The 26,740-nt window shown below is 42.0% G+C and overlaps 1 protein-coding gene across 2 annotated transcripts in view; it reads left to right on the top strand.

The window, feature by feature from the left end:
• Positions 1-26,740, top strand: part of DNAJC16 (DnaJ heat shock protein family (Hsp40) member C16) — a 39,360-nt gene that overhangs the window by 959 nt on the left and 11,661 nt on the right. Inside the window, exons 2-8 of one of the 2 annotated variants that reach the window (XM_081255979.1) lie at positions 941-1,035; positions 2,870-3,054; positions 7,879-7,945; positions 8,959-9,292; positions 18,617-18,801; positions 20,588-20,692; positions 21,394-21,552. In XM_081255979.1, coding sequence (XP_081112105.1) covers positions 2,888-3,054; positions 7,879-7,945; positions 8,959-9,292; positions 18,617-18,801; positions 20,588-20,692; positions 21,394-21,552 — 1,017 coding nt within the window. In that variant the 5' untranslated portion in view covers positions 941-1,035; positions 2,870-2,887. Of the gene's footprint in view, positions 1-940; positions 1,036-2,869; positions 3,055-7,878; positions 7,946-8,958; positions 9,293-18,616; positions 18,802-20,587; positions 20,693-21,393; positions 21,553-26,740 lie in introns of those variants that run through there. The other variant, XM_081255980.1, reaches the window with a different exon arrangement.

The raw sequence follows: 26,740 nt of genomic DNA, 5'->3' as shown, positions 1-26,740 counted from the left end.
CCGCGTCGTGTGGGATCTTCCCACACCAGGGATCAAACCTGTGTCCCCTGCATTGGCAGGTGGATTCTTAACCACTGCGCCACCAGGGAAGTCCAAAAAGCCCTGCTTTTAGGTGCTTACATTCCAGTGGGAGGAGACAGATTATAAACAATATAAATAAATAAAAGATACAGTATGTTAGATAGTGATAAATGCAAAGGAGATAAAGACTAAATAAGCAGAGCAGGAGGACATGAAATCTCTTTCTTTACATCCCCAAGGAACCTATGTCATTGGCTCAATGAAAGTTTACCTCACTCACTTGTTCCTCTCCTCCACCGCCCCCACCAGCATCACCATACACATATCCGTTTCCTGTGCTTAGGACAGGACCTGGTACATTCTAGAATGGAGATCGCTTTTGGGTATATAGGATTAGGAGTCCTGGATTCTAAGCCTTGGGCAAGTCCCTGCCCGTCTCTGGGTCTCAATCTCCCCCATCAGTATACGGTGGAGTTGGACTAGGAACGATCCCTAAGGTCCCTTCCAACTCTGACGCTCTGGGATTCTATGAATAGGGTTAAAGAGAATATAGGGACCAGCGACTGCTTCCCCACCCCAGCAACTGTTGCTAGACAAGGGCCATCTCCTGGTAGAAGTGGAAACTCCTCCCTGGACAGGGGAGGTGTTTTGGCATCCCATCATGCATCGCGACTTCGCCTCGCTAGGAGGTACGTTTTAGCCTCTTTGGTCGCCACCATCCTTTTGGATCCAGCCGGAGCGCGAGCCTCGTTCCTATGACAACCGCGCCTGGTCCACGCGCAGACGGCGGGTGGCAAGGGTCAAAACAGATTCTCAAAGTTGAAGCCCTAGAACTGTTCAGTCCGCGCCTTTGGTGCGCCGGGCCTTTAAGTATCATGTGACTGCCCTCCGGCTCGTCCCTCCTCTTTCCTCTCCCCAGGCCCCGGCGAGCCCTGGTGTCGACCGGAGCCTCTCGGCCCCGCGGAGTAACTGGAGCACGGACGTTGCAGCCGGTTAGGACGGTGCCCTTTCCAGGTAACTACTTCCCGGCGTGACGCGCGTAGCCGCAGACGCGGCGGGGCCGGGCGGGCTCAGGGATCTCCCTTCAGTTCCTCCTCATTCCCGGTCCCCGCTGGGCCCGGGGGGAACCCGGAGCCGATAGGGCCTGGCCCAGGGTTCCCGGGGGCGGCGAGGAATGCAGCTGTCTCCTGGAGGGTTGCGACCTCCGGCGGGAGCTCGAGGCGGGGCTCAGAGCTAACCATGTCTCTGGGACCGGCTGCCTGGTCCGGGGTATACTGCCCGAGGGCGATAGCCTACCTGTTGGGCAGGTTGTTTCCTGCCTTGAGGCCGGCACCGTCGAGCTGTCAGCAAAAGAACACAGCCCCCCGGCACTTGCGCCCTCTAAGTGGAGGCGACTGACACAGTTGAATAAGGCACTGGTTGCACTGCATGGTAGAAAAAATAATGGCAGTAAATACCGCTTATTGGCTGCTGACCCCGTAGTCAGTAAATCCTTTACAGACGTTTAACTCCCATTTTGATCCTTTCAAGGTGGTATTATTTGCCCCCATTTTATGAAGGAGGACATGAGGCTTAGCAAGTTTTAAGTAATTTGTCCAAGGGCATAAAGTGGTAGAGGACAGATCCCAATGTTAGTCTGATTCCAGAGTCCATGTGCTTAATTGGTAGCTACATCACCTTCTCAATTTTTAGCGTGCTGTATGTGTTTTGTAAGAGAAGAGGTTATAGATTGCCTTTACAGAAAAAGAAACTGGTTTGTTTTAGGATTTTATTCAGCATGCTTGCAGTCCTAAACAGTGGCCATCAGATTAGTCAGTTTCTTGAGGATTTAGACTCCCACTTGTCAAAATCCACAATGTTACAGCTTTGCCTCCCTTAAGTAAGATGTCATATTAGATACTTGATCCTTAAAATTTTAGTGATTTGTGAGAAACCGAGATGTGGCCCTTGAAAAATCATTGTGTGATATCACAAAGAGCATACTCCTGGAGTGTAAATGTCCCTGCAGTACAGCACTACCTTGTTCATTTACCAGCCAGGATTACTTCCAAAATCCACAGTGAATTCAGTCACTACACTCACCAGAGTTGGAGCTTTAACATTTGAAGACCATGCCCGGTCTACGATCTTTGCCATTAATCCCCCTTCACGTGGCAAACTAAAATTTTTCTCACCACTTTTTTTCATCTGAGGCCTCCATTTGTAATGACAGTATTGCTAGTGATTAAAGAACAGCTTCTTATTTTCTTGTCTGAACGGGCGTGGTGAGAAAGAATAGAATTGGGGCACACAAAGTTGTAACTGCAGTTTTTGTAGAGTATTTCACTTTCATTCTTATACTTATTTAACTCCTAAGAACATCACAACGATCTCATTTTGTAGTTTTGCACATGGTAAATCTTAAGATGTCACGAATTTGTTTCGCATGTGCTCAGTGAGGTATTCTCTAACCACATATTTTAAGTTTAAACTATTATTGTCAGAATAAGTGAAATAGTGTATTTGAGATGTAGTTGCCTTGATTTCCCTGTGTATGTTTTCCCACGTTTGCTTATTATTTCTTCTTCTCATTCGTTTTCAGTCATTTCTGAAGCTTTTCTAATACAAGGATTTTTGAAGAGTTGCTATTCTTATTGCTCATCTCTTCATCTATAATCGTTCTTATTTGTGATATTCAATAACAGTAGGAAGATTGTTCATTTAAGAAGATGTGGTCAAACAGCTTGGCACTTTTCCTGCAAAATATCTTTTGTTTTGTTTTTCATCTGTATATCTTATACCTTTACCTAGAAAGCAAGACTCTCCAGATTTCTACCACTAAAACTTACTGCCTCTTCAATCATTTCAGCTCTGGAAAGGAAGAGAAATGGAAGTGAAAAAGTTGAGCATTTCCTGGCAGTTCTTGATAGTTCTGGTTCTGATCCTGCAAATTCTGTCTGCGTTGGATTTTGACCCATACAGAGTCCTAGGGGTCAGCCGAACAGCCAGTCAGGCTGATATTAAAAAGGCTTATAAGAAGCTCGCCCGGGAATGGTAGGTGAAACAAAGAAATAGCAGTTTAAAATAAGCTAAGCAGTTTTAGCAGGAGAATGAAGCCTAAATTATGGTTAGCTTTTATTTGTCTCTGTTTCTATGTTCATTAAATATATAATACATATTTGTCTAACGTATTTTATGTGGGAGGACTTGTATTCGTATGATTCTAGAATTTTTAGTGATGAGATCCAAAGCCTCTGTTACTGTGAAACCCCCTGTTAGGAATTCTTTGGCTTAAAGAATTGCCTTGATACTGTTCACTTATTTAATGTTAAAGTAAGTAGGAGGAAACTTTAATAAATATATATTTTAATATATATTATATAAATTATATATATATATATATAAAACATATATAGTCAAGGGTGGATAAGCTGTCCTTCCCGTGATTCATAAAGTAACTCTTTTTTGTGTGTGTGAAACGCGGGCCTCTCACTGTTGTGGCCTCTCCCGTTGTGGAGCACAGGCTCCGGACGCGCAGGCTCAGCGGCCATGGCTCACGGGCCCAGCCGCTCCGCGGCATGTGGGATTTTCCCGGACCGGGGCACGAACCTGTGTCCCCTGCATCGGCAGGCGGACTCTCAACCACTGCACCACCAGGGAAGCCCCATAAAGTAACTCTTTACAATGCCATTGCTAAAGGGAACACTATCCAGTCCTATTGTCTAGGTTATTAATTTTTAAGCTTTCAAAAAAATTTTATAGTAAGAGCTTTTTGCCCTCAATTTAGTAAGAATATTCAGGAACTGAGTAAATTACTTTAAAAAATTATCACATAGAAAAATCTTAATTTTACCTGTAGGCATTGTATATGCTAGGGAATAAGCAAGTGTTTGTGATTTAGCAGGATAGCAATAAATTTAAACCTTATCTTGGACAAACATCATCTGTTTCTTCTACCAGTGCCTTGGACACGACACAGTAGAAGCGCTAGATTATATAGCTGGAGGGGATCAGCAGGAGGAGGAAGGGATGGTGAGGACACAGGCGGCTAAAGCTGGGTGGACCAACCGGAAGTAAGGAAAGGAAGTTTGGGATGGGAGCCATCATCGAGTACCTACTGCATGCTAGGCTCCAAGTTCTATGCTGTTTATCTCATTTAAACCTTATAATTACTCTTTGAAGGCGGATATTGCTGTCCCTGTTTTTCGGGTGAGGAACTAGGCTCACAGTTGGTGAGTCTGTATTACCTGTGGGTTCCATAGGTTGGCCTTCTGCATCTGCACCAGCAGGTAGTTTATTGCTGTTTTCTTTTTTCTTTTTTTTTTTTTTTGTGGTACGCGGGCCTCCCACTGCTGTGGCCTCTCCCGTTGCGGAGCACAGACTCCGGACGCGCAGGCTCAGTGGCCATGGCTCACGGGCCCAGCCACTCCGCGGCATGTGGGATCTTCCCGGACCGGGGCACGAACCCATGTCCCCTGCATCGGCAGGCGGACTCTCAACCACTGCGCCACCAGGGAAGCCCTGCTGTTTTCTTTTTTAATCACTTACCCATCTGGGCAGAAGCGAGAGTGAGTGGGTTAGTGTCTGGGTGGGTAGGAAGTTACGCAGGAGCAAAGCTGCCACGTGCAGATGACACCACAGGCTGTGCATGACTCTTCCTGACACCATTTTTCTTCAGTGAGAGATGCATCTGAGTATTCAGTTGGTTGCAGTAAAGGTGAAAGATAGTTTAAAATATACTTTTGAATGTTTTGAATATGTAACTATCTTAGACCATATTCATATCATGAGGAACCCAGAATTGGATACGAAAAACACAATCTCTGATTATGCATGGCCTCTTTCCAGGGACTCTGCAGCAAAGTTGCTTTCTTTTCTACATCATTTCAGACTCTTGCTTCTTTGTATTTAAAGCAAAATACATAAATCTGCAATTCATAAGGTAACAACATTCTTTTAGACACAGTGTGGCCTTTGAAGTACTTCACAAGGTAGCAATACTCTTTTGGACAGGATATGGCCTTTGACAAAATTTGAAAGCAGAAATGATAGCTTGGTTTTGTGGGATCTATTAAAATGTACAGCTTTGACTTTTCTATCTTCCAGAGCTCAAAAGGGTGTTATGATATTAATTAAATAAATCATGTGCTTCTCCTCCTTAATTAGAGTCTCTCTAGGCATAATATGTCACCATAGAAATAAACTATGATCCAATGAAAGTCTAAAATTTTACTTTACCTTTGTATTTTCACTGTGCTATTATTTTCTGCTGTTTTGGCTATGGCAGCATTTTATCAATGAAACAGTTTGTTTCATTTCATAATGGTTTCATATACGGTTGGCCCTTGAACAACATGGGTTTGAACTGTGCAGTTCAGTTGAGCCCCATGTTGTTCACGGGTCAGCTGTACACTGAAAATAGCAGTTTCCCAGTTTGACTTTTCAGAATGAGCTATCACGGTGGGGAATGGTTAATTATTGAATTGGATTTGTAACCTTCCTCTGCTGTTTTACCACTTAATAGTATTTCTTACATTGCTCAAGAGCTTTCCCTTTGCTTGGTGAAACCTCTTTTTTTTTTTTTTTTCTTTGAGAGTTTTATTTGGCGAGAATTTTTAGGACTTCAAGCCCGAGAGGCAGCATCTGAAGTAATCCTGAGAGAACCGCTCCGAGGAGGCGACGGGGGGAGCTAGGATACATAGAGGTTTTGCAACAAAGGGCAGGTAGTCCAGAAACCATATTCAATTACTTTTTTTTTTTTTTTTTTTTTTTTTGCGGTACGCGGGCCTCTCACTGCTGTGGCCTCCCCCGCTGCAGAGCACAGGCTCCGGATGCGCAGGCCCAGCGGCCATGGCTCACGGGCCCAGCAGCTCCGCGGCATGTGGGATCCTCCCAGACCGGGGCACGAACCCGTATCCCCTGCATCGGCAGGCGGACTCTCAACCACTGCGCCACCAGGGAGGCCCTCAATTACTTTTGATCTCAGAAAAACTGTTTCTCTCCCAATAATTAATTTTTATTATAGGTACTTTTCTTTTGTCATCTACACCGGCAGAATAACTCCTCCCACCCCAAGAAAAAGGCATCATAAAATTTGATTTGAAGCAAATGGGTATAATGTAGTCATTCACCTCAACAGTAATTGATTTGTCTGATACTTTCCTATATTACTTTTTCTACCTTCGTTTTTTTCCCCTTAAAGGTAGCGCTAGACAGCCAGTAGATACCAAGTACAGTGTTTTCTTCACTTTGAAATATAAAGGGTGTGTATAATATTGTAGTCTGTGAAATGTTTCACGTACACTGGGTGGTACTTTCCTAGAGCTGAATTTATCCTTTGCTAAATGTTTTCAACTTTGTGGTATCTTCCTATAATAAGGAAAATATTCCTTCTAAGCTAAAACCGTCTTACAGTATAATCCTCCTTGTTCTTGGGCCTTGGTTTCCTCTGTTTCAGGATCTGTGGTTTTAACCCAGTTCTCAGTAGTCTGTCTTTGGTTCAGCCTCCTTAAAAGCTCCTTCCTACCCTTCCCTTCTCCCCCTACAGAGTTCTGTATGTTAAATCTTCATTTGTGCAATTGCATAATTTTTATCTTCTCAACCTTTGGCCTAAGTTTGAACATTGAAAGCACTTTTTTTTTTCCAGTCATCTAGAAACATATTTTGGAACCACCATCTTGTTTCCTTAAGTCATTATTTTCATTTGACATCTAGCTGAGATTTTTTCCCTACTAATATTTGTAACAGGATTAAATATTTAAGGGAGGAATGATGTCTAAATTCAACAGCCAATAATTTGAAGGTTTTTTATTTTTAGAGAAGTCAGAATATTGGTATAATTCATTCAGACATGTTCCTGCTAGAATAAGTTGGTCAAGTTGTAAATTTTTTTTATTCCGATGTACTTGGTGCTGTTTTTAGTGGTCATTTGCTTCCCAGTGGATTGTTTCTTTCCAGAACCTTTGCTAGAGGAAATGTACTAGAAGTTAGCAGGAGTGATTACAAAAAATAAGCTCTGTAATAGAATCTCTTAATGAAATGAACATTGAAAAATCAGTTGGTATAAAACACTGATTTAGATCTTAAGCGGTTCTAAGGAAATAAAACCCAGCCCCTACTTTCCAAAACTTTAGAATCCCCAAAGCTGAAATTGGTACCAATACAAGATTACAGAATAATATATGGCAGCAAGATGGATACAGTTAATTGCCAGCTGTGTATAATAGCAAATATTAGTTCCAATATTAGTTGAAATCACTTTGTATAAACTAGATTTTTCTCACATTTTAAAACATGTGGCCTTGTAATTATTATCCATTTGTAAGTAGGCAGTCAGGCAGATGGGATAACCAGGGGAAGAGTGAAAACTAAAATGTTCTAATTTGAACATCAGCAGCAAGATACCATTTGGAACATGGTCGTTACTCAACAAATTCATGGAATATCCTAAAAACTGTTTGCTTTGTCTACCTGAGTTGTCAGAAGAAATACCTACATTGATATCATTCTAACATTGGGATGAAATGCTGCCATCCTGGGAAAAGAAGTTGGTTCTTACGGATAAGTGACTTTAACCTTGAGCTCCAGCCGTGTTTGGAAGCAGTGTAAACACAGATACATATCCCACCCTTCCTCAGTGGGAGCCTGGAGCACTATCTGGTGCTTTGAAAATGTGCCCAGCTGAAGCGCTTTGGGAAGAAATTGCCTGTTTCACAGTTTATTTACTATAGTCACGTGAAGCAACTAATTGCTCCTCCCATCTTTAAGAAACTGTCCTAACAAAATGCCCTTCCATTTGCCTCTGTGTATACAAAGATGTTAATTGACCATGTATAGAACATTAAATCCAGCCTCACTCCCTGCCCGTTTGTGTTTCAGGCATCCTGACAAAAACAAAGATCCTGGAGCAGAAGACAAGTTCATTCAAATTAGCAAGGCTTACGAGGTATCGTGTCAGACTTTGTGATGTATCTTTTAGCTCTTATAAAATATATCTTAGGTGATCAGTTTGGTAAAGTCCTCTCGGAGAGGGCATGTTCCCCATGCCCTTGACCCCGTGTCTAGGTGATGGTAGAGACAATATATTTGGCCACATCCAATATGTTGAAACTAGTACCTGAACACTCAGCTCTTAGAAAAAGTGGCCTATTTTAAAGGCTTTAATTGGAATTTTAGAGTCACCCTGAATATATGTCTCTATTTCCTTATATTACATGCTCACTTTGGCAGCACATATACTAGAAACTTATATTAAAGAATCACAGAACAATTTGCCTATATTTATTAAAGTGAGTTAAGGTTACAAATACCTTTAAACACAAGGTTTTTTACAGTTTTCCAACATAGCAGGTTAAGTAAGTTGGTCTGGAATATGCAAGAAAGATAAGTCCATGGCTTCCTGATTTGTGTAGGGTAATGTGCTTCCGCAGACAGTGCTTAGCTTATAGAATGATGCTTCATCCTAAAACAGGTTCTTGAATTTTAGACTTCAAAGTTACTTCTAAGTAAAACAAAGTCAGCTAACATACAGTCACAGAATTCAGTCCTGTGGCTATTTTTTGGTGTTCACAGCTTTCCATACCTTCGTTTGAATTACTTCAACCTAGGTGGTATGACTGAGTCAACGTTCTCGAAGTTGAGCCCTAGCGATCAAAGTTATGTTAAGTTTTCTTTGCTTTATTGACGTGTTTAGTAGTGTGATAGCTCAGAATCTTTAAAGCCAAGATGATCATGAGTAGCGACACAACTGAAGTATTTTGTTTCTGAAATACTTAATTTTTTAAGAGAAGTGTTTCATGGTATATTGAGTGATTGCGTTTAAAACATCTACTTGTGTTGTATCTTTACATTTATCTTTTTCCTATGTCTTCCAAGCTGCTTACAGGAAAGTCCTTTAGATGATCTCTTTTTTTCCCTTCGTTTCCCGGATTTCTTATTTTTTTTTCTCTTTCTTTATAGATTCTTTCCAACGAAGAAAAGAGATCACATTATGACCACTATGGAGATGCCGGGGAGAACCAGGGCCACCAGAAGCAGCAGCGAGAGTATCGCTTCCGCCATTTCCATGAGAATTTTTATTTTGATGAACCATTTTTTCACTTCCCTTTTAATTCTGAACGGCGAGACTCAATTGATGAAAAGTATTTATTGCACTTTTCACATTATGTGAACGAAGTGGTTCCAGATAGCTTCAAGAAACCCTACCTCATTAAGATCACGTCAGATTGGTGCTTTAGCTGTATCCATATTGAGCCTGTTTGGAAGGAAGTAGTTCAAGAACTGGAAGGGTTGGGTAAGATCATTTTATTCCTTGGAAGATGTTGGTATAGGAGAAGGTGACTTTGACATCTCTTGAATTTTATGGGATATTTGGGAGAAGGAACAGTTAATGTGACTTCTCTTCACAAATTCATGGTGACTGGTGTTTTCCGGGGACACATTTTCAGAGAGGGGAAATGTGTAAGCCACTTTCATCCTGCATTACTAACTTGAAGCTTTATCTAGTCTCCTAACATCTAGTTGAGGGCCTAATATAGAGGAAAAACTTAAAAATTATTGGTTGAACAAAGCAGCCCTCGAGCACCAGTTTTAATGCTGGTAGGATCTGCAGGTTATCCTTATGGTGTTTGTGATTTCACTCTGTGTATTAATTTGCTAGGGTGGCCATAACAAAATACCACAGACAGGGTGGCTTAAACAGCAGAAATTTATTTTCTCATAGTTCTCAAGGTTAGAAGTCCAAGATCAAGGTGTTGACAGGTTTGGTTTCTTGTGAAGCTTCTCTTCTTGGCTTGCAGACGGCCACCTTCTCCCTGTGTGTTCACATGGTCGTCTCTATGTATGTGTCTGGGTCTGCTGTATCACACTCTTTCTGTGACCCTAACAACCCCATTTTAACTTAATTACCTCTTTAAAGGCCCTATCTCCAAATATAATCTGAAGTACTAGGGATTAGAGCTTCAACCTATCATTTTGGGGGCATACAATTCAACCTATAACCCATAGTATTCTAATGGTCATAGGTTACCACCCTCAATCACAGATTAGCCTTTCCTTTGTTCATAGGCACCACTTAGCGCCAGGAAAATTTTAGTGATCCAGGAAGGATATTTATTCTAATGACTTCTAAAAGTTGGAATTACTGAATTAAATGTGTGTGCGTGTGTATGTATGTGTTTTGTAGGCATTAGCAGACCTCTTGAGTAACTAAAAAGGGACAAACTCAACCATGGGGGCTGAGGGGCCTGGATTTCTCTGGAGAGCGTGCACCACTGAAAGCCATCAGTTCATTTATTCTAAAACAGAAATTTCAACCTGTTGTCCAGAAGCACTCAGGTACTCAGATTTGCCAGAATGCTTTCCTAAGATTGAATCAAGTTCTTGCAAGACAAGGGAGTAAGTTTAGCTCATTGTCTCACGTGTGGCAGGCGGTCAGCAGATGCTTTCTGTGGCGCCTGATGAACGAATGAGAGGCCGAGGTCAGGCGGAAGCCGCCGGATCGGACAGCTTCTTCATCACACAGCACAGCTGCACTTTGTGCCATGCCAGGTGGTGTGCTGAAAATCATTTAACCTCTTCAGTCTAGGAGCTGACATTAAAACCCCAGAGCAGTAGGGGCCTCCCTGGTGGCGCAGTGGTTGAGAGTCCGCCTGCCAATGCAGGGGATACAGGTTCGTGCCCCGGTCTGGGAGGATCCCATATGCCGCGGAGCGGCTGGGCCCGTGAGCCATGGCCGCTGAGCCTGCGCTTCCGGAGCCTGTGCTCCGCAACGGGAGGGGCCACAACAGTGAGAGGCCCGCATACCGCAAAAAAAAAAAAAAAAAAAAAAACCCCAGAGCAGGACGTAAACATTGACCCAGTGCATAATTTAGAACAGTAATGCATTTACACCAAGGTCAGATCAGAGCCAACAGGCAAGCATACATGACGTGAGGCAACATAGCACAGTGGTCAGCTGTTATGAACACATGCCTTGGAGTCAGATAGACCAGTTTTCAGATCTCAGCTGTATCATTTACTACTTTGTGTCCTTGGACAAATTACTTAGCCTGAGTTTCTTCAGCTCTAAAATGGGGTTATAATGTCAAACCAACAGGATTGTTATGAATATTAAATGAGAAAAAATGTGTTTTAAGTGCCTGATATATACAAAGTACTTAATAAATGAACCTTAGAGAATTTCTGGTTAACGGGGTTTTCTGGTTTACCAAACTAAAATTTTTGAAAGCACCTCTTTTGTAAATTCCTTTTAAAAATCTTTCTCAAATGTTAGTTTTCTTCAGCTCATAGACTGTCAAGCACTGACTTTTGCCTTGTTTTTAACTAAAGATGATTAGATGATTAGAAGCCGGCTGGACAGGAAATGGAGGAGTAACATTCAGGCAAGAGGGAACAGTGCAGGCCGGGCAACAAAGAGCATCCTCAGAAGAGCCAGCAGCAAGGTGTGACTTGAGTGCAGGTGAGAGTGGAGGAAGCAGGCAGAGCATGCTGGGAGCCAGGTGATAAGGATCCTTAAAGTCCCGGCTAAGGAAGCTGGACTTTATTGTATAGTATGTAGTAAAGCCAAGAGTGATCTAATCAGGTCTGTGCTTTAGAAAGCTAACTCTTCAGGCTGCGTGAAGGACAAATTAAAGAAGGTGAGAATAGAGACAGGGAGGTTACCTCTCCTGGCAAGACAGCAACCATTGGCCTGAGCTTGGGCAGTAGGAACAGAGGGGACAAGTGTCGGATATTTCAGGGGTAGGATCATGAAGGGACCTGGCACCTGAGGACCATTTAAATGTGAGAAATGAGGAAAAGAGGGAGTCAAGATTGACTCTGCGTTCTGACCTGAGCAACTGGATGGGCAGGAAATACAGAGAAGAGTTGAACTGGGGAGAAGTGATTCTAAGTAATGACTGTGGTTTGGACATGCCAAGTGCAATGACATGACAATAATAATATAAGCATAATAATAATAGCTTATATTTATTGACAGTTTACCGTATGCCAAGCACTAATGTGAGTATCAACTCATAAGCAGCTCCTTGAGGCAGGTGCTGCTCTCTTCCCGCCTTTATAGAGACTTGGCACATATTGGTGCCTTGTCCAAGGTCCCACAGTTGGTATTTGGCAGAGCTGGGATTCAAACCCAGGGAGTCTGGCTCTCTAATCCCCGTGGAGAACACGATGCCCTGCTGCCTTTCAGGGTCCTTAAATCTGTGGTGATTGAAGGTCTTGCCATCCTTTGGGGTTGTTGTGCTGCATGATCCTAATAAGTCAGGACTCCAAATGACAAGGGTGGAAGAAGATGGATTTAGATCCATAGAAGCAATGTTTATAGGAATTTAGTCTGTTCCCCCACCTCACCCCCCAAGTCTCCTAGAAAGCAGGTTTTGACTAAATGTATTAAATTAGTTTGGTTTTCCTCTTTGGAACATTTGGATTTGTTGAAGATTCCTGACAGTCAAGTTCCACTTGGAATGTTAGATGACACTGAGATGAGATATCCATGTATCCATGTATCCATGGCCAGTATCCATGGCCGCTCCCTGTCCGAGCAAGGCAACATTATCCTTTAAGACAGTTACTGCAGAAAATGTTTCCATTCTGAGTTGACAGAAAGAGCGGACAATCTTAAAGATTAGCTGGATGGTCTGGGGAAGCCTGGATATTATCTCAGAATAACATAAAATACTGAATTGCAGTAAATGAAGGAAATGGAACAGTTCCACCCAGAGAAGAAATGTTGTAGCTATTTAGATGGAATCTACGGTCTTGCAGTTTTGGTAATAACTAGTGTGCAAAAGCATCCAGCACTTATAGAAAACCATGCTGTGGAGGAGGGTCCAGAAATAGTCAGCACTGCCCCTGGCCTTGAGGAGCTTACTGTTAATTGAAGAGAAAATAGGTACCCAGAAAATTCACACCAACCTCACATTCACAAGTACAGAATAATATAGTACTACAGGAATAAGTAGAAGATGATAAGGAATTCATTGCATGTTCTCATTTAAAACTTTTTTCTTGGGAGTTCCCTGGCGGTCCAGTGGTTAGGACTCAGTGCTTTCACTCCCATGGCCTGGGTTCAATGTCTGGTCTGGGAACTAAGATCCCGCAAGCTGCGTGGCATGGCCAAAAAAAAAAAAGAACTTTTTTCTTAATGGACCAAGTACTATATTAAACACTAAAGTAAATATTATAACTTTTTTTAGCATTTTACTTATTTTTCATTGTGCTAAATGCTTTGTATGGATTGTCTTTATCCCCAAAGTAATCCAACGAGGGAGAGACTTTTATTATCCCTATTTTACAGATGAGGAAACTGAGGCCCAGGAAGGTTAAGGAACAACTGAGGTCACACTGTTTATAAGCAGCAGTGTTGGGGTGTGCACCCAGAAGTCTGACTCCAGAGTTCAGTCTTAACCACTGTGCTGCACTGCTCAGAAATAAGTAAAACCTGGTCCTCGCACCCAGGAAACTCAACTAAGAGACACACCTGAATCATCACAGCACGCTCAGTGCTCGCTGGGAGCTGCAGACAGTTTCCAGGGCGTCAAGGAGGTTGCATGTCTTGAAATCAGGTATTATTTTAGGGAAACCCAATGTGGATGATCATGTAGTGTTTATCCACCACGACTTCTTGTTTTAAAAGAAAGAATAATTCCTCTCTTTCAAGGAATTATTCCTAAAAATAGCTAAGTGTATAACAACTTCATACTGTGTAGGAAAACGGTCTGCCTAGATACTGGTTAAAGTATTTGTTTTTCCTCCTGAAGCTCCGTGTTCTTGATTTTTGTTGTTTCACATCATTTTGCATCTTAGTAGTTTGGTTATTAACAGGTTTGTATTTAGCCAGATTTGACAGTGCCATGTTCTTTCAGTTGGTTCTGTACCATCCCTTAAGGCGTATGGAAAAGTTGAAAGAAAGATGAATATGTGTATGCGACAGAGGGGAACATGAAAGAATTTCCCTAAAAGACGTGATACACGTTTAGGATTGCATAATGAAAGCAAGTATAATTTGACACCTCAAAAGAGAGATCTTTAGTACTTTACAGAAAGAACATCCTCTTACAAACTCAAAAATAGGAGAAGGTATTGTATTTTTAATTCCCCAGGATCTGCAAATTAGCCCAAAACATTGATCCGTAGAAAAATCAAATGTGTCTGCAAACGGTAACACACTTTGCCTTTCTTTTAAATTTGCTGCTCAAGTTCGTGTGGATGCTGGTGTGTCCTTGTTACCCAGCCAGGTTATGCTGAATCGGGATAAGAACAGGAGAACTGTACTTGCTGAGCTCACTTTATGAACCCGGAACTTTGGAGTGTAGAGAGTTTGAAGGCAGAGGAGGAGACGATAGGAATTGTGTTGTCCACTGTGACTCAGAGACCCTAAGCCACCACCAGTCATAGTGGTCATTTCCCAGCCGGAGTCTTAGGGAGAAAACAGTGCTGTTGACTTTTCTGACTCTTCCTTCCCAGCTTGGAGGGAGGGAGAGGAAGGGATTAGTTAGGTCTGGACTTGAAGGAATTTCCGTATTCTTGTTATAATCTTAAGTATCTTTTCAAGAGGAAAAATACCACAAATTTAAATACCAAATGTGTGTCATTCTTTATGCTGTTCTAATTCGTGTGATAGTCAATCTATAGGAAAGAAGTAACATTCCTTCAGAGTTTAGAAATCGGATTATAATATTAAGAATCGAAGTCCTTTGTAGAAATGATCCAAGGAATAGCCTTTTATAGACTGAGAAATGTTTATGTTTGATGAAGGTGATGTAGGTAATTCCAAGGACTCAATGGTGATTTTAAGTAAAATAAATGAAACCAATCACTTGTATTCTGTTTTAACTAGAAAAAAAGCTATATTGATGGGAGCATAGGAAAGGTGGGGGGAGGATGACATAAAGAGTGAGAGTGTAACATTGTTTATCCCACTCCACACAAGGAAGGGAGAGAGTCTCATGAAGGTGAAAATTCCACTCACACAAGAGACAAGTCTCTAGATCAGACTTCACACGGTCTGGATGAAATAATACTTAATAATAAGAGTTGTAATTAATTAGGCGCCCACTATATTCCAGGCTCTGGGCTAGGCTCATTTTTATATTATGTCATTTAGTCCTCACAATAATTTATCTCCATTTTACAAATAAGGAAACGGAGGCTCAGAGAGGTTAAATGACTTGCCTAAGGTTGCACAGCTAATGGGTAGCAGAGCTGGAATTTGAATCTGGGTCTGACTTTGAATACTTTATTCATTTACTTGTTTTTAAAAAACTGAGTGCCAGGAACTATTCTAGATATTAAGGATACAGCAGTAAACAGAATAGCCCAAAACCCCTACATTCATAGAGCTTCTATATTCTAGTGAAGAGAGACAAACAAACAAATAAAATATACAGCCCGCCAGATGGTGGTAGAGTGTGATAAAAAAAGGCCGGGTGCTAGGAATGCTGGGGTGAGAGGCTTCAGTTTTAAATCAGGCAGATGAGGAAGGGCTCACTGAGCAGGTGGCCCTTAGGGGGCGAGAGAATGAGCTTCCGGAATATCTGAGGGAAGAGTGGGGGGGAACAGCAAGCGCAAAAGATCTCTTCAGTTTCCTTTGCTCTCCCAAGACTCCTGCATCCCTTGTCCTGATTCTGGGCCCACCAGCCACCATTCTAATTACTGATTCTAGTCCCGAGGTCTGGTAGAGGGCACCGCTGAATGATGCAGTTAGTGGGAAGGCTTATTCCCCAGGATCAGTTAAATACGGTGGCTCTGGCCTATGCAGCAGTCCCTGGTAAGGTCATGGATGGTGGGTCCGTCTCTAAGAAATTTATCCCTCCAGCGTTCAGAACCGAGGGTGGAAGAGGGTACTGGAGACAGGAAGGAGCCAGGCTTTACAGTCGGCTGGGCCGGTTCAAATCTTGGTCCTACTGCACACTAACTGATGCCGGCTAGGTTGGCTTGGCCTCTCCAAGCACCAGCTTCCTCATCCATGAAAATGACAATACTTAACCACTCAGGGGGTTTGTGAGTGTGAAAAGTGATAACGGATATAAAGCTGTAGGCATGCTGCCTGTCTTAGAAAGGTCTCAAGACACGTTGATTCCCCCCTTGGACCTTTGCTGTGTGGCCACTTGACCTTGCTAGGTGACGTCTCTTCTCGCTTTACATGAGACTGCGTCTCTCAGGTATGTGCCTGCTATGTTCTTGTTCTTTCTCCTGCTCACACAATCTTAGGTGCACTTTCACTTACTGACATTGTTCTGTGGTTATTTTTAATGCCTCTAGTGTGATAGACTAATGTACTAGACTTGACTCTAGAACATCAAGTTGGGATTCTTCTTCTGCAATTTTATCACCTCTGCAAACTGGGATAAGTCAGTTCACCTCTCTGAGTCTCTTTATCTGTAAAATGAGGGGAGTGGACTATGTGATGTCTGAGGTGCCTCCTTTCCTGCCCTTGAGATACTCACAGTCAGATGGCCAGCAGATAGATTTGTTTAGCCTACTCAGCAATTTTAAAGTATTAAGTTTGCAGTCGCTGCCATTTACTCAGCAATTCCATTTGGGGGATTTATCAATTTATCAATTAAGAAGTTATCACACAGGTACACAAAGATGTGTATACAGAGATGTACAAGGATGTCTATCGAAACATGCCTTATAATAGTGAAAGCCAGAAGCCATTTCAATGTGCAGCAATAAAGAATGGGTTAAATAGATTGATAGTGCAGTTTCAGTGATGAGCTCCTACTGTGTGCCAAGCTCTGTTCTGGTGCTTGGGGTACATCAGAGAACTAAACAAAGACCCCTGCCTTCAAACGGCTTACATTCTAACAGGGGAAGACAGACAAGAAAAAATCCACAGAATGAGGAGCTTGGGTGGTGTGTTAGAAGATGGTAAGTGCTATGGAAAAGGGAAAGTGAGAGCCTTGAAGGGGATCCTGAGTGTGGGGAGGGCAGTTCTAAATCTAGGAGTCGGGTCGTCCTCATTGAGAAGGACCTGCAGTTGGTGAAGGAGCCAGCTACACAGATGTCAGGAGATGCACCAGCCAGCACCGAGGCCCGAAGGCAGGAACGAACGTGCCAAGTGTGTTTAAAGAAGAACAGGGATGCTGGGGGCTAGAGCAAGTGAGCATGAGGAATGGGAGAGGAAGGGGGCCAGGGGGCCAGGGGCCAAATCACAGAGGTCTTGTCGGCCTTTGTGAAAATTGTGGTTTTATTCTGAGTTGAAATGGGGAGGCTTTGCCGGATTTGGGCAGAGAAGCGACATGATCCGTTGTTTATGTTTTAGAAGGAACAGTCTGGCTACCGTGTTGAGGACAGACAGTAGAGGGACAAGGAGAAACACGACACCATTGAGGAGGTTTTTGCAGCAACTCAGGGGAGAGAGATGAAGATGCATAGGAGACAGGGTACAATGGAAGTGGAGAAAAATAGTTGGGTTCCTGCTGTATTTTGAAGACAGGACCAACAGGACTTGCTGACGGATCGGATGGGGGGTGTGAGAGACGAGAGGGGTCTAAGATCACTCTTAAGACTTTCGTCCTGAGTAATGGGAAGGAGGGAGCCGCCATCAATGGAAATGGTGAAAGCCAGGGTAGAACAGGTTTGAGGGAGGAGATCAGGAATTTGTTTTTGAAAACTTTATACTTAGAGGTCTGTTAGACACCCAAGAGAAAAAGCGTATTTACTGGCTATTAACATTTACTGTATCTCCAATGTTTAGCAGAGGAACTAACCCTCCAAATACATTGGTTGAATGAAAGACAAGAAAAGTTATTCAAATACTGAGTGAGGGTTTCCCTGGTGGCGCAGTGGTTGAGAGTCCACCTGCCGATGCAGGGGACATGGGTTCGTGTCCTGGTCCGGGAAGATCCCACATGCTGCAGAGCGGCTGGGCCTGTGAGCCATGGCCACTAAGCCTGCGCATCTGGAGCCTGTGCTCCGCAATGGGAGAGGCCACAGCAGTGAGAGGCCCACGTACCGCAAAAAAAAAAAAAAAAAAAAAAAATACTGAGTGAAATAAGTGTCAGATGATCCCATTTTATTTTATTTATACCTGTGTGTATACACACACACACATTTGTGTAAGAAAAGGCACAGATAGATACCAAAATATTAACAGTAGTTATGTGGGATATGACCAAGTGATTTTAACCTAATCTCTTTCTCTTTTTGAGAATCTGTACAAAATCTCTATAAAATAGTTTATGTAAAAGCGAGACATCCTCTGAAAGGTGAGAAGACTGTGATTCTAGCCCGTCGTTAGATTCTAGGTTTTTTCAACCACTGCAGAGTTGATGAACCCTTGAATTGTTTACAGGTGGTGTTGAATAGGAACACTGTGGACAGATTGTTCTTTTCTTTTGAAGTATTTCTTCATGATCTACTCCCAAAATTAGAAACAACGGACTGAAAGAAAGATTTGTAGCCCTTCTTAAACATTGCTAGATGGCTCTGCAGAAAAACTGAACCAATTTAGCATTCCAGCAGTGATAGGATGCTAGACAGTCTATCAGGAAAGATATCCCCTCCTCCTAAGTCTGTATTTCAGTTTCACACCAAAAAATTACTTAGCAGCATTTCTTCACCTGCCGTGGGGGCATAAAAAGTCTTCATGGAGGTCTTCCATATTTTTCAGGCGTAGGAATCGGCGTGGTCCACGCTGGCTACGAGAGACGCCTGGCCCATCACCTGGGAGCGCACAGCACACCAGCCATCCTAGGAATCATCAATGGGAAAATCTCCTTCTTCCATAATGCAGTTGTCCGTGAGAACCTGCGACAGTTTGTGGAGAGTCTTCTTCCAGGGAACTTGGTGGAAAAAGTAAGTACCTCGCTGAGAAGTAGTTTAAGAGGCTCCTGGGACTGCTGGCTGCCCTGAACTCTACCTGTGGTCATCCTCAGACCTCAGTTTCATTTTGGGCGGGGCAAGACACATATTAATTAATTAATTACTGTAACTAAATCATTTAAATGAAGTCTGCAAGAGACTGAAAATTGAAACAGGCGAAGTAGAGAGACTAAAAGAATCATCCTTGTCAAAACCGCTGGGAAGACTTACACTGCAATAGGAATCTGAGCCTAAAATGAGAGTGCCTCTTATTTTCTCAACAGAAAATTAGATCACAACATGGGATGAAGGAGGTCTTTCCAACTCATGCGTTTGTTCGTTTAAAGATACTTTTCTTATGAGAGTATTCAAATTAAGTTATATTTGGTTATATATTTAATGATCATATCTGTTGAAAACACCAGATTCCATGAAATCAGATATTATTTTTGGAACTTTCAAAACATATAGCGATGCAACAGTGTGAATGAATTTCACAAACAAAAGATTGAGCTAGAGAAACCAGGCACAGAAATTCCCACAAATTATAAACTATGATTTTTATATTTAAGAAGCATTTTTCCCTCAGTATCTGAGGTTAGAGCTCACAGGAACTAGAAGAAGATTCTTATGTTGCTTTAAATGAAAATGATTCATTCCTTTAATAATACCAAGGAGAGTGAACATACAGATACTTCCATCCTATTTCTACACAGCCTGTCCCACCAGGATCATTACCCACAGAAGAAATATTTGTTGGAGTTAACTTGAAATTGTCAGAGAGCATTGCAGCCTCCTAAAATGATGATAAGTTGTCCTGACAGGTCCTCAAACCTTTTTAAAATGCCTGTTGTATGTCAGACGTTATGATAAGTGCTGAGGACACTTTCCAAGGAGCTCGCAGTCTAGTAGGTGATTGTTTCCCTCCAATATGTAGAGTGCCCGTCCTGGAGATTTGAGAAAGGCTTCGTGGCAGAAATGACCCCTGTACTGAGTTTGCCAGGTGAGGAGAGAGAAGTAGGGAAGAGTTCCAGGCATACAGAGGTAGCCTGCTTTGTATGAAGCAGTCATTAGTGAGTGGGAGAAGACGAGATTAAAGGGGTTAACGGGAATCTCACTGTGAGGGTCTCCTTTAAGGTACTTGGACTTGGCCTGCAGGTGATGGAGCCATTGAAAGGGGCTGAGCAGTGGGGTGAAATGATGAGATTGAGGTTTTATATAGATCGTTCTGGAAGCAAAGTGGAAAGATAAACTTTTTTGAACTACTATGAACATATTTTCTAGATAGAAATTTAATTCAAGTTTTTAATTTGTTTTCTTGGGATTATTTTAAGGCATAAACAGGGAAACACAAAAGTAGCAATTCATATGGCGGTGAATGAACTTATGTAATGTATAGGTGGGGGTGGGCCCACTTATTTTTATTTAAGCCATTTTAAAAGAGCAGTTGTTGCATTATCTTCTAATAGATTAAAAAGTGCAGTCTGTAACTGAGCAAGAACCAACTTTGAAAGCTCTTTTTTTTTTTAATACTATGGTCAGTAATTGTTTCAGAAAAGGTTATGATTTCAGGCTGTAAGGGTTGGATCACATGAAAATATGAAATCAATATCTCTGTTCTTTTAATTAATTTTAGTCAAAGGCAAAAAATTAGTTGTCTGCATTTTTTACAAAACGATCTTTTACACATATTTGATTTTGTTTAATTATCTCCTGACTGGATTATAATGCAGTTGTTAAGAATTAAATGTTGAAACTAACATCCTTTATTCAATTTAAGGTTACAAATAAAAATTATGTCAGATTCCTCTCTGGCTGGCAGCAAGAGAATAAACCGCATGTCCTTCTGTTTGACCAAATGCCCGTTGTACCACTGATCTACAAGGTACTTTAGGTGCTGGGGTAATGTTTTCTCTTATTTTGGTGATTTTCTTTTTTGTGAATAATAGCTCATCCCAAGGGAAATGCTTGAAGACCAGAAATTTGCTTTAACCACCATACATTGAGGACCTACTGATGCTATTACTGTGCTAGTTCTTTCCACACACATAATAGCATTTAATCTTCAGAAGAACCCAGTGATACAGATTATTATCCCTACTTTTACTGAAGCCTAGAGCAGTTGTATAACCTGCCCAAGGTCTGCCATGTTGAATATCGATTCCCTTGTAGCCTGTCTGATTCCAAACCTGCCCTCTGAGTATATACTATACTTCTATCTAGCACCCCTCTGGTTATCACCGTGATATGAGATGGGAGAGGAAAGTGCTAAACCGTTGGCGTGGTCACTGCCATCTTACATAATTAGGGTACAGGTCATTCCTCAAACCTCCCACACAGTACAGATCGCAGTAAGATGAATATCTTGCTCTGTCTGAAAAAAAGAATTAGTTGTTGTTTAGCTTTGTTGGTACGGTTTTTGTTCATGGAACACCATAGAATTCCTACAAGGGTACGAGGGTGTAGCAGCCCGAGTGGGGCTGTATAAGCTAGCGTTCGTCTCCACCCACTGATGAGGACAAGTCACACTTAATTTAGATGCTGTGCTATCAATTTCATTTCTTCCTCTCTGTTATGCCCTAACAGTTGACTGCTTTCGCATATAAAGATTATTTGTCATTTGGATACGTGTATGTCGGTTTGAGAGGGGCGGAAGAGATGACAAGGCAATACAACGTCAATGTCTATGCCCCCACCATCCTGATCTTTAAAGAACACATACACAAGCCTGCAGATGCTATCCAGGTATGTGAGTGTCACCTTGTTTCAAGATGGCCCTCCCATTTTATCTCAGGGTGTCATATAAATAAACAGCAAAATCGAGCACAGCAGGAGAGGAGAAGAAACTAGTTTTACTCTCTTCCTTTAGGGACTTCCCTGGCGGTGCAGTGGTTAAGACTCCGCACTTCCACTGCAGGGGGTGCGGATTTGATCCCTGGTCAGGAACTAAGATCCCACATGCCTTGCAGCACAGCCAAAAAATTAATTAATTAATTAATTAACTAACTAACTAAATAACATCACTGGGAAAAAACCCATAAACTAAGTTAAAGAACATACACTGGGCTTCCCTGGTGGCGCAGTGGTTGAGAGTCCGCCTGCCGATGCAGGGGACACGGGTTCGTGCCCTGGTCCGGGAAGATCCCACATGCCGCGGAGCGGCTAGGCCCGTAAGCCATGGCCACTGAGCCTGCGCGTCCGGAGCCTGTGCTCCACAACGGGAGAGGCCACAACAGTGAGAGGCCCGTGTACCGCAAATAAATAAATCTCACTAATAATCAGAGGAAAGCAAAACATTTTCTTCTCTCATCAAATTGTTAAAGATTTTTGAAGGAAAAATACTCAGTAGAGTTGAGACTACGGAGAAACAGGGACTTCTCTTTCTTGCCTTTCTGGAAGAAGCCTCAGAAGTTTTCAGAAAAGCGATTGGGTGATAAAACATCAACTGCCTAGCAGAAGAACACTCCTGAGTGCACACAGTAGGTGAGCACACCTACTGTGTGCCAAACACTGCTTTCTGTGCTGAGGGTGCAGCCCTGGACAAGACTGACAGAATTCCCCATCCTGTGTTCTAGTGGGGACGACAGAGAATCAGCATAAAATACTCTATCGTGGTATGTTATATAGTGATACGTGCCAAGGAGAAAAATAAAACAGGGAAGAGGAACGTAGGGTATTAGGGGAGAGGGCTCACATTTTTAAGGTGGAGCAGCCAAGAAGGGCCTCATTAAGGTGACACGAGTAAAGACCTGAGGGAGATGACATTACCTTTTAGGACTCTATCCTAAAGGAATAGGAACTCGGGCAAAGAATTACATACAGAGATGTTAAATATCATTTTTAATACCAAAAATGAGGGGGAAATATAAACATCCAACGTCAGGATAATTATTGGTACATCCCAGAGACTATTATATAGCCATTTAAAGTGGCAACTCGAGAATACTTAATGATGGGGATAATTTTCCTAACATAATGTTACAGCGCAAGCAGGATGCAGAATTGTATATGCAGATTATTCACTGACCTCAGTTTTGTAAAGTGAGTGCATGTGTGCATGTGTACGCATAGGAAAAAACTAGAAATAAATACATCAAAACATTAATGGTTATCTTTTGATGGCAGAATTATATATTATTTCAATATTTAGATTTTTAAAAATCCCTATAATAAACATGTATTTTTTAATATTTTTAATGTTATCTTTTTTAAATCGCCTTTGATACTTTCTCTTATAAGAGGCTAGAAAGAGAAGAAAGAGAAGTTCTCTAAAATCCTTTATTTCATTCATTCAATACATTCATTGCCTGCCTGCTGAGCACTAATTACAGAACAGCTCCGACATCCAGTGTTAGTGTTTGTCCTCCTCTGACTCACAGTCAGGAGAGGAGAGAGACCGTCCACTGTAGTAGGTGTCTCACTAAGATGTAGGGCTCCTCCGGGTGCCATGTGGACGTAGAAGGGGTCCTGAGACTATGGGACTAGGGTAGGGGTGGTGTGTGTGACAGAACCAGACGGGGAAAGTGGACAGTAAGGAAGGGAGAGCAGGTTTAAGAAGAAGGGAATGAGTTCAGTTGTGGACATAAGAATTAGAACTGCCTTCAGGAGACCCAAGGAGAGATACCCATCAGGCAGGGCTCTAGATCCAAGGAAAGGCGGAGGGGCTGGAATAGAGATTTGTGAATTGTCAGTGACTGGTGAGAGGGTGAAGTCTTTAGTGTGGGGAGATCTCCCAGGCATCGTATGTAAAGTATGGAGAGAAGGCAGCCAAGGACAAAGCTCTGGACAATCACTAGCAAATAAAAAGAGGGGATGCCTGATGGCGACTAAGAAGGAGCCAAGAGAGGGTCAGGAAGCAAACAAATGCCAGTTGTGGAAGAGAGGAAAGAAGGTCATCTCAATCCAAGATGAATCTGTAAGATTTCCTAAATTGCTTTTTAGTGATAGCTTGTACTCTTGGGAATTGTCACTTACTTATTCCCTGGGGAAAATCGTTCATCAGCTACATTAACAAAATTACTGGTACAATGGATGCTTTACCAGTTTGCTCTTTATGAATATAAAACAACATTTTTTTTCTTTGCGGTACGCAGGCCTCTCACTGTTGTGGCCTCTCCCGTTGCAGAGCACAGGCTCCGGACGCGCAGGCTCAGCAGCCATGGCTCACGGGCCCAGCCGCTCCGTGGCGTGTGGGATCTTCCCGGACCGGGGCCCGAACCCGTGTCCCCTGCATCGGCAGGCGGACTCTTAACCACTGCGCCACCACAGAAGCCCTAAAACTGCATTCTTAACATAAACTGAGTCTTCCCAATGGCAAGGGGCTTAGTATAACACTAGTAGCACTAGTGGTTTCTCTTAGCTCTAGTTAATTTGTTTTCATCTGCTGTACAGTGGTTATGGCCACATGATAATGGGTTTATTCATTCTTCTGTTGATGGACATTTTGGGGCTTTAGGACCAGTGATGCCATGGACATCACATGTATCCCAGTGTACCCAATCACAAGTTTCTACAGAACGGCAGTTTTAAAAATGTGGTTCACAGACCCTTGGGGGTGGGGCGATCCAAAAGACCCTTTAAGAGAGTCTGTGAGATCAAAGCTGTCTTTACAGGAACCACTAAGACATAATTTGTCTTTTCTCTGTGTTGACGTTTGCACCGATGGTGCAAAAGCAATGGTGGGTAAACTTTCCAGTGCATAACCACCAAGTGCACACACCAAGGCCTGGGCACCAGGCTGCCGGTGGCCGTGTGTTCTTCACTCCTAAGCACTCGCCGTAACAACACAGAGGATCAACGCTCATTTCACTGAATAGCCTTGAAGAAGCAGTAAGAAGTATGAATTTTATTAATAGGTAAATTGACACTCAAGTCCACGTCTTTCTGGTATCTTTAATGTTCTCTGTGACAAAATAGGAAGCGTGCAGAAAGCTCTGCTGCAGGCCAAGTTGCAGAGGGTGTCCTGGGGACAAATATTTGTGTGGTTGCCTAACTCAGGAGTTTTGAACTAGCCACTTTTCTTTTTTTTTTTTTTTTTTTTTTTTGATGGAACATCATTTTTTACTTGAAAGAATAATTGACGGACAACTATGGTTACTCAGAGTTAGGCAGACATTTTCTTTAAAATGAATGAAGTGAGCCTGGCACTTTAAGGGAAACAACTCACAGTATCTGTTGCTGACGATAGAATCCAGGCTTCCAAGGAAATTATAATTTTGAAAAATTTGTGTCAGTCATCATGACCTTGATAGCTTCTCAAACTTTCTTATGAGATTGGTTCATCAATGTGATGCATTTTTTCATATGAATAAGAAAATTTGTCAGCATCTGGGAGATCAGTGAACCAATATTTTTCGAATGACCATGCATGATAAAAGATCCATTCTAAGTGCAAGGCGATCAGTGAATTTTACCTTCTTTATTTTTGATCAGTGAATTTTAATTTAACAGAGTACTAAAAGTTCATTGATGGGAATTCCCCCGCGGTCCAGTGGTTAGGACTCTGCGCTTCCACTGTGGGGGCACAGGTTCGATCACTGGTTGGGGAACTAAGATCCCCCATGCAGCGCAGCCAAAAAAAAAAAACGAAGTTCATTGAATCCACATAGCAACTAACCTTTAAGAAACTACCATTTGTCCAGTTTCGGTGTAGTGGCAAAGAAGAATATCCATAGTTATCTGAAAAGCTATTAAAATAAACCTCCCTTTTCTAACCGTATATCTGTGTGACGCTGGATTTTCAACCAAAACAATATATGACCCCCGATTGTATATAGAAGCAGATAGGAGAATCCACCTACCTCTTCTATGAAACCAGACATTAAAAAGATTTGTAAAAATGTAAAGCAGTGTTAATCTTCTCACTAAGCATTTTTTGGTTTTGGAAATTATTGTGTTTGGTTTTTTTTTAATGTTTAAAAAAAGTTATTTATGTTAACATATATGGCTTTATTTTCTTTAATGATTAAATATATATATATATATATCTTTAACTTTATTAGCTAGTGTGTTTTCCTGAGTACATGTCCACCAGTCATGTGTGAATGTTCCATTGCTCCATACCCTTGCCGACACTAGACCAATTTAATTTTTCTGACATGAATGGTGTTGATTTTTATCAAATACTTTTTACACATCCATTATGATTATCCAGAGTTTTCTTCTTTCATGTTCTGTAATATGTTAAATCATATTAATCATTTTCTAGTGTTAAACCTAACTTGCATTCATGAGATAAATCCAGCGGGATCATTATTTATATTTTGCTTTCAGTATATTGCCATATTCAGTTTGCTAACATTTTGTTTAGGACTTTCACATTTATGTTCAGAAATGAGATTGACTTCTAACTTCTCTATCTCAAGATGCCCTTGTGAGGATTTGAATCATGAAACGAGATGGGGTGTGTTCTCCCTTTTTCTCTTCTCAGGAAGACTTTGTATAAGATTAGATTGTCCTCCTTGAAAGTTTGGTCAAAACCACCTATGTACAGCCATCTCAGCCTGAGTTTGTGTTTAAGGAAAGATTTTTGACTACTGACTCATCTTCTTTAATGGTTATAGAACTATTTAACTCTTCTCTTTTTCAGATGTTGTTTTATTTTTCTAGAAATTTTTCTGTTTCATCCAAATTTTCAAATTTAAATGTATATGTATATATATATGTATATGTATATATTTTTAGTTTCTACAACATAGGGAGTGATTCCTACTTGTCATCCTTTTTTTAAAAAATATTTATTTAGGGCTTCCCTGGTGGCGCAGTGGTTGAGAGTCTGCCTGCCGATGCAGGGGACACGGGTTCGTGCCCCGGTCCGGGAAGATCCCACATGCTGCGGAGCGGCTGGGCCCATGAGCCATGGCCGCTGAGCCTGCGCGTCCAGAGCCTGTGCTCCACAACGGGAGAGGCCACAACAGTGAGAAGCCCGCGTACC

Source organism: Mesoplodon bidens (genome assembly GCF_964165515.1).
Source record: "Mesoplodon bidens genome assembly, chromosome: 2".
NCBI lineage: Eukaryota > Metazoa > Chordata > Mammalia > Artiodactyla > Ziphiidae > Mesoplodon > Mesoplodon bidens.
The sequence above is the reverse complement of the archived record's forward strand: the minus strand, read 5'-3'. Positions and strand labels throughout refer to the sequence as shown.